The sequence below is a fragment of the Arvicola amphibius genome, chromosome 7 (assembly GCF_903992535.2).
Source record: "Arvicola amphibius chromosome 7, mArvAmp1.2, whole genome shotgun sequence".
In the NCBI taxonomy this organism is placed as follows: Eukaryota; Metazoa; Chordata; class Mammalia; order Rodentia; family Cricetidae; genus Arvicola; species Arvicola amphibius.
In genome coordinates this window covers 54,396,643-54,405,478 of record NC_052053.1, presented here as the reverse complement: position 1 = coordinate 54,405,478, position 8,836 = coordinate 54,396,643, and the positions used below count along the sequence as shown (strand labels likewise).

The window sequence follows — 8,836 nt, the reverse complement described above, 5'->3', positions numbered from 1 at the left end:
CGTGTCCATGTGTATGTATATAGAAACACAAAAAAGAGGTGGGCCACAGCAAAGCACCTGCCTATCAGGAAGACAAGCCCTGGCCAGACGGAGCTCATTACCAAAGAAATGTTGACAGAGAGGGAGTGGAATGACAGAAAGAAAAGCAAGGCATTAGGTGGGCAGCTACCAATTTACTCACAACATAAATACACGGACGACTTCAAGTGTTATTCTGTGTCATTCTCTTCAGTCAATTTGTCAGACTAACAGAAAAGAAAAACAAAGGTCTACATATGAGGAGCCTGTGAGCTCAAAATGGGGCCAAGAGCAGGGGCAGGGGCAGGGAGACTGCCCGGGGGTGGGACCGATGCCACACTGAACTCAGTCCTCGGGGAGCGGCAGTGGGACGACAACCCAGGGGCAAACACACTGCTTTTGGTTGCTCTCCCACCCAAACCACCCTCTTCCTCTGTGGTTGTTATTTTTCCAATTTATTTAGGTTTGCTCATTAGCAGTCAGAGTGAAGGCCCACATAGTCCAAAGGAGTTGGAAACGAGGGCAGGGTCTGATTGTGTCTGGAAGGAAGCAGTGCTGTGGTGACCTCAGAGTCAAGGTCACTGCCACACCAGATTCCAAGGAAACAAGAGATTCAGTGAGTCTGAGCCCCCATGGTGGAACAGCAGTGACAGCCTCCTAGGGATGAGCAGGGGAGTGGCAGGCGTCGGCTTGTCACCTAAGGGCTGACTGGATTCATCCAAGGAGTTCTTTGGTCTTTGCTGCCAGGTGCCTGTCCAGCTCTGTGACTGTGTCGTCGGCCATCTGGCTGATCTGCAAGAACAAAAGCCAAGTCTGGTGACTGAAACATGCAAACTTCACTGAGAAATAATGACGGTGACAAAGTTCCTATGAACTGAGTGCCACCCGGGCACTAAGAAATGTGTTCTCAACAGCAGTCAGCAAGGTAGACGAGATTACTCCCTTTTCAGATAAGAAAAACAAGGCAGACCATTTATGCAGGGTGCACAGTCATATCAAAAGCCGTAACATCGAACTTTAATACATAGTAACCTGATTCTATAAGCCAACATTTAGAACTGTTATACAATACAGGAAAGCCAGCCAAGCTGTGGCCTAATAAACCTCCAGGGCAGTGGTTCTGACACTTCCCAGTGCTGCTCCTCACGTGACTGTGACCCCCAACCATAAAGTTATTTCGTTGCTAATTTTGCTACTGGTAGGGCCTGATGTAAACACCTGCTATGTGACCCTGTGAAAGAGTTGCTACAGTCCCTAGGTGCCACAGCCCAAAGGCTGAGAACCACTGCTCTAGAATGCCTTACAGTTCAGCTACTCCATTTCAGAAAGTCTTAGATGAACTGACAGAAGGAATGTAAGACCCCAGAGCTGGAAAATCCAATAGACACAAAAATGCAAATTACAAGATACACCTTCAGCTGTCATTGTTAACAAAACTTGCTGCTATAGCTTCTAATTACAACATTCAGAAACTGCACGCTACAGTGAATGAATAAGCTCCCATATCACAGGTAGAATTCAAATTGATGCAAATGCTCATACTATTTAATCCCCTGATATGTGAGCTGGGAAATTACCAAGCGAACATGACCCAAACATAAAATTCTTCTCTTATTCTAATTATTTATGTATCAGTGCTTTGGTTATGTGTATGTTTGTGCACCATGTGTGTAAATGGTGCCTGAGAGGGCCAGAAGAGTATGTAAAATACTCCTAAGTGGAGTTACGGATGGTTGTAGTCCACCATGTGAGGGCTGGGAATCTAATATGGATCCTCTGGAAGAACAGCCAAAACTCTTAACCACAGAGCCATTTCTTCAGTCCCAAGTTATTTTTTTTTAAGTTTTTATTTTATTTTATTTATAGGAATATCTGTCTACATGTATGTGCCTGATACCTGGATGTCAGATCCCCTGAAACTAAAGTATGAACCACCATGATCATGAACCACCATGATCATGAACCACCATGATCATGAACCACCATGTGGGTGCGAGGAACCAAACCTGGGGAGAACAATGCGTGCTCTTCATCAGTGGACAACTTTCCAGCCCCACCCTCCAAATTCTTAAGTTCTAGGTATAAAGATGTCTATATGGACTTAAACATTTTTTTAAAATTTATATGTATACGTGTGTGCCTGCATGAGTTTATGTGCACTGCCTCATAAGTGTAGGTACTGAGGAGGTGATAAAGCTGGTCAGATTGTTAGGAACTGGAGTTACAGGGGGGACAAGCTGCCTGAAGTGGGTGATGGGAACTGAACCTGGGTCCTCTTTAAGAGCAGAAAGCACTCTGAATTGTGGAACCATCTCTCCAGGGTCCCCTCCCATGCCAACTTAATTTTGAATAATGAAAACAAGTAGAAAATCTAAAGTTACAGTATGGGGGAGCAAATGAACACATACAGGCATTACAATGGTTATGTCAAATTCTAGGGAGAGAAAACACATTTGATTAAGACCCTAGCATGGGTTACATTTGTAATAATAAAAAGCATGTTTGAATAATGCTTCAAGATATTCTTACATCTTGGAGACATGTTCATGCTTTCCTTCAATTAAAAAATAATTCAAGGGGCTGGAGAGATGGCTCAGAGGTTAAGAGCATTGCCTGCTCTTCCAAAGGTCCTGAGTTCAATTCCCAGCAACCATATGGTGGCTCACAACCATCTGTAATGGGGTCTGGTGCTCTCTTCTGGCCTGCAAGTATACATGTAGACAGAATATTGTATCCATAATAAATAAATAAATAAATAGATAAATAAATATTTAAAAAAAATAAAAAATAATTCAATATAGAAACTCCCATTATATATATATATATATATACATATACATATACATGAACTAATCTATAAAATATCTAAACAAATATTACAGACTTTAAAAAACTAAGCTGGGCATGGTGGTGCATGCCTTTAATCCCAGCACTTGGGAACCAGAGGCAGGTGGATCTCTGTGAGTTCAACGCCAGTCTGGTCTACAGAGAGAGTTCCAGGACAGCCAGAGATATACAGAGAAACTCTGTCTCAAAACAAAACAAGCAAACAAAAATGCCACTACCAAGAAACTAAGACACTTGCCAAAACCTTTTAACTTTTATTAAACATTTTTCATAATATCTTCCTTCCCCTACCCACCAAACTTCATGTTCTTTCTCTCTCCCTTTTACCACTCTCTCAAAAAAGAAAAAAACTAAAAAATCAAAACAAACTAAAAAAAGACAGAGAAGAATAAAAAGAAAACCAATAAAACAAAAAACAAAAAGTACACCCCTCCACCCCAATTTAGTGCTGCCTGGCCAATCACTCCTGGACATGGGGCATCCCCTGCAGTGTGGCTGATATACCCAGTGACCCTCCATTGGAAAAAACAGACTTTCCCTTTTCCAGGAGCATCAACTGCTTCTTGGTTGGGCGAGGGGTGGGGGGTGAGGGTGGGGGTGCTCTGTGCTCACTCCCTCTTCTTGGCACTGGACGCTGTGTGTTTGGCCCTGTGCAGGTCTTACGCATGCTGTCTGTCTCTGTGACTCACATGCCTACTGTGCTACTTGGAGTCACTCACCATCTCTGTCTCTTAGTCTTTCTGCCCTCCTCGTCTGATAAAGACAACCCTCCAAGGACTGAGTGCCCCACTCTCTGCACTAACCAGTGCAGCTCTCTGCAGTAACTATCATCTACTGCAAGAAGATGCTTCTTAGATGGGGGCTGAGCAATTCTCTGTTCTGTGGGTATTGCAAGCAAGTATGTCATCAGGAGTAATTGTATTGCTAGGTTCACCCTAGGCCCATGACCTATCTAGTCTCAGTTTCTTGGCCACTTTATCAGTGTCGTGGATGGGTTTTCATCACATGAAATGGGCCTTGAATAAAAGCAAACAAATACAAAACAAGGGGAATAGTTTGGTTACTCCTACAATGGGGTCACTATGGCATGAGTAAGTTTTGCAGGCAGCCTCTGCTGTAGGTCACAGGGTTTGTAGTTTGATGAAAGTGGTTATTTTTCTCTTCAGAGACAATGCAAAGTACTTTCCTGCACCATGAAGACTAATGGGCAGGGGTGAAGCTTCTAGCTGGGCACCATCTCGATTCACACGTTTGATGACATGTTGTCTTCAGCAATAGGGCCCTACCATCAGGGTATAGAGAGTAATCAACAGTCTGAACAATAGCCTGTGAATTTTTGGGGGGGTTGGGGGACTGGTATATGGGACCTTTTTGGCCAATGACTCAACAAGATGTAACCCACTCCTGACTGGAGGTTTAACTTGCTGGCATAAAATGTCTTTTTACTTGGTGGTATATGATGTCTAGTTGGAGCACGGTCTCCCTCATTATACGGTGATTCTATTTATATTTCTTTCATATATGTATATAACATGCCAAAATCTTAACATTCTTTTAGTGATGGGAAGATAAAAGGTTATTTAGGATTGTACTGGTTATATCCCACCTAAGACACAGCATATATCAAGTTGTCAGGAAGTATTCATTAACAGAAAAATTATTAAAGGTCTTTGAATTTTTCTGCAGCAAGTATGCATGCCTTCCTAAGAATAAAAAAAATGATTTAGTAGGTGTTGCAGTCTCCCTTCTACGTCTAAATGGGTTGGGATGAAGGCAGGCAGCACTGGCAGGAAGCTCTGAGGGCTAGCACAGTGTGCAGATCTGTGTGCTCAGCAGCAAGCAGCTGCTTGACATCTTTATTTGCCGACCACAGGCCTTGGCCAGGAATTAGGAACTAAATACATGGCTTGAAAGAGCAGAAACTAAACAGGGCTTGCAGCAATTGGTCCCAGGCAGGAACGCTCTCACATAGCAAAAGCTACACATTTTTAAAGCTGGAAAAGCACAGCTCCTGGGACTGCTGGATATTCTGGAAGAATGCTGGACTCAGAATGGCAGTGAATCCTTCCTCTGTAGTCAGTCACAAATGCCTGAGACGCTTCTGGTCCCTGGAGATGCCCTTCATAGGCCTGGAGCAGTGGTCAGCAAACACCAGCACCACAGGCTTCCAGCCTGGGCCAGCCAAGGGTGAAGGTTATCAGGGTAGAAGGATTGAGAAATGGAGGGGAATACCCAGGCTACCAATCTGATAACACGGGAGAATATGAGCAAGTGACATTTCATCTCTAAGTCTGTTTCCTCACCCATTAAGGTGCTAGAGAGGTGCTAGTCCCTTCCTCAGCTAACAGTTAAGTAAAAACAGGGCTATACAAGCTTGCCATAAGCGTATTATTTTATGCAAATGCTGGCTGTGTTACTGTGGCTTTTATCACCACTTTCTGACTTCAAGCTAGTCCATCAACAAAAGTATTCACTAGCGTTCTAGCAGCGGTGAGCACAAAAGCCCCGGGCACAGGTCACCTATAGGCTCACCATCTTCATCTCTATCAGGCTCTAGAACACTGATGGTTAATGGCACCAACAGCAGCAGCAGCAGCTCCTGCTGCTGAGTACTCACCACATGCAGACACTGTTAATGATCCACATGGTACACGAAATGCTGCTGTCCCTTTAGCATGTTTTCACCTAGCAGCTACACAGGAGTTTCTACTGAATAAAATCTTTCTGTTTCTGTTAACTCATTATTGAAATCCGACCATCCCACAGAACCCCTATAAAGTGGACAGTTATTGTACCCATTCTACAGAAAACTAAACTGAGGCAATCTTGGGCAAGATCCCTTAGCCCACTCTGTTCTACCCACTAACTTCTTATGTGATGTGGTCCACAGCACCTGGCCTATTCCTTCCTCACCCTAGCCATGTTGTGCTAGGGTCACTGAGAGGCTTAATTCCATTTCCTTTAAAATCACAAGGCCAGGCACCACAGTGGACAAACAGAGAGAAGGTTATCAAGGACCATCAATATTGTGCATGTTTGAGCACATGTGTCTTCTGATCCTCCTGTCACTCTTGTGAGATGGGCACGGACCATTCCACTTCACAGATGAGCAAAGAGACTCCCAGGTGAGTGAAGCCTGTGCTCACTTTCACAGCTGGGTGGGAATGCCTGACTCCAAAGCAAGAAGCATTTCCACTCTCACACTGCGCCTTATAAAATTATACACTATCACCAACACCAGGACCAGTGCCACCACTGTGTTTCCTGGTTACCAGTTAAAGAGCATGGAAGACTTTAAGGACACAGCATGGGGGACAGGAGCACACCTGCACACAAGCCATCCTTCATGAAGACCAACTTGGCCGGTGTTGCCCCCAGCCTGCTGCCTGCCTGAAGGAGCCCTCCCCTCCTTGAGCTCCACCCATTCCAGAGAGCGTTGCTTCTCAGAGAAAGACGGTAGTGAAAGGATCTTGGCCAGGGCCACCGGCAGTTTCTGCAAATGCTTTCATGTTCAGCACGCCATTTATGGCAAACTAAAATGAAGGTACCACAGCAGGCTGGCAGATGTCAGGAGTCCTGAGTAGGAACATCCCTGGTCCTGCATCAGAGCTGGCCTGGGTTAGGAGCTGAGGGAGTCAGGGATCAGATGCAATGACTGAGACAGAGCCTAAAACTCAATCACTCCAATCTTACACACCAAAGATGAAAGAAATATTGTTATAAAAATATTTCAAAAGAATCTGACCACCAAAGAATTTTGAAAATGATTTTATAAGAAAAGGTTAATTCCATACAATAAAAGGCTGTTCACAATCCTATCACTGAAATAACTTCTGATATTTTGATAATTACAAGCTACCCATCTTTGTATGCCTGTGTATCTTCAAAACTTCTTTATTAGACTTACTCATTTTATGTGTGCATGGTTTTCTGTTGTTGGGTTTTTGTTTTTGTTTTTCAGACAAGGTTTCTTTATGTAATAGCTTCAGTTGTCCTGGAAATCACTATGTAGACCAGGCTTGCCCAAACTCATTGTCCCAAGTGCTGGGATTAAAGGCATACACCACCACTGCCCAGCATATGTGTGTGTGTGTGTGTGTGTGTGTGTGTGTGTGTGTGTTTATATGCAGGTATGTATGTACACCACATATATGCTTGGTACCCACAGAGGTCAGAATCCCTGGAACTGGAGTTACAGATGGTTGGGAGCCACCATATGAGTGCTAGGCAATGAATCTGGGTCCTCTGTAAGAGCAATTGGTATCTCAACCACTGAGCCAGCTACAGCTACAACTTGTCTTTGTAAAAATGTAACTGTAATGCCACTGCATAGTACACTATTTTAAAAAATAATACATTTACCAGTGTAGTGGCACACACCTTTAATCCCAGAACTTGGGAAGCAGAAGCATGTGGATCTGAGTTCTTGATCTACAGAGTGAGTTCCAGAACAGCCAGGGCTACAGAGAAACCCTGTTTTGAAAAAATAAATAATTCTAAAATAATTTTCATGTCAATGAAATCTTTTCACAACTTCAATATAGATTACAATAACTGGAATTGCAAAGGACACAAACAGTGACTTTCAGGAACGTGGGTCCTAGTTTTCCATCATCAGACATAATACCAAGGACACATACAGCCCCGCAGATCAAGGCTGACAATTTCTCTTAGATATGTTCCTAAGTTATAAATCAGAAATAAATGATTGGGGCATCTGCCATATTATCCTTTAGGAAGACTATAAAGATTTATAAGAACAAACGAATTATGAAAGAGGATATAAAGCTAATGGTTTTTCTAGTTATAATCTGTCATGGCGGTTAATAAATGCATAAAAATAAATTCAACAGTAGAAATGTAAAACATAACATAAAGCACCACAGGTGCGGATGGCCTTAGGAAAAAAAAACAAAACAAAAACAACTGCAGGTGTTTTGTCTGTACGTTTGTGCATACGTGTGTGCTTGGTACCCAGGGAGGCCAGAAGAGGGTGTCAGATCCCTTGGGGCTGGAGTTACAGATGGTTGTGGCTACTGGGAACAGGGCCTCTGGAAGAGCAGCCAGTGAGGTTAATTGTTGAGCCACCTCTCCAGCTCCCGGAATGACCAATCTAACTGCTCAGTGGGACTTTTAGTCTGGTTAATTTTAGTGTGTGACTTTTCTATATTAACGTTTATTTAAAAGTAAACACATTTTAAAAACCATTCCTCTAGAGTGTAAATATTATTTGAGCCAGGCGATGGTGGCGCACACGCCTTTAATCCCAGCACTCGGGAGGCAGAGGCAGGCGGATCTCTGTGAGTTCGAGACCAGCCTGGTCTACAGAGCTAGTTCCAGGAAAGGCTCCAAAGCCACAGAGAAACCCTGTCTTGAAAAACCAAAAAAAAAAAAAAAAAAAAAAAAAAAAAGGTTATTTGAAGATAAACAAAAAATTGTAAGCTCGAATTCAAATTTTAGTTCAGCAAACTTTTAGACAGTAGACACGTCTGCAATCCTCGTGTCCCAGAGACTACATGAAGTGTGGTGGATACGCCTCCAATCCTGGTGTCCCAGAGACTAAGACAGAAGGACCGCAATGCATCTGAGGCCAGCCTGGGCTACACAGCAAGGTACTGTCTCATAAAAACAAAAACTCAGTCTAAATGTTAGCATCTAGAAAAAGGAAGAATAATCTGGTGTGGTGATGCATACCAGCAACCCTAGCACTCATAAGGCCGTGAGAGGAGGATCAGGAGTGTGAGTCCTGCCTCAGATACAGAAAGGCAACCATGCAACTGTGACCAAGAGGAGAGACAAACAACCACACACATACTCTAAGCATGAAGTGGCTTTAGAGACATAGATGAAGAACCTTACAAACAAGGCATTTCTGGGCTAGGGTGGAGCTCAGTGCTAGAGCACTTACAAAGTGTATGCGGGGCTCTGAGTCAGTCCCCAGCACAGAGGACAAACACACAAGCAAACCAAT

General features: G+C 43.5%; 1 protein-coding gene across 3 annotated transcripts in view; it reads right to left on the bottom strand.

The window, feature by feature from the left end:
* Positions 1-207: 207 nt before the first annotated feature.
* Mrrf (mitochondrial ribosome recycling factor) overlaps positions 208-8,836 on the bottom strand; it is a 69,766-nt gene continuing 61,137 nt past the window's right edge. For all 3 annotated transcript variants that reach the window (XM_038336103.2, XM_038336102.2, XM_038336101.2), the window contains one exon: positions 208-810. In XM_038336103.2, the coding sequence (XP_038192031.1) occupies positions 733-810 (78 nt within the window). In that variant the 3' untranslated portion in view covers positions 208-732. The remainder of the gene's footprint in view (positions 811-8,836) is intronic.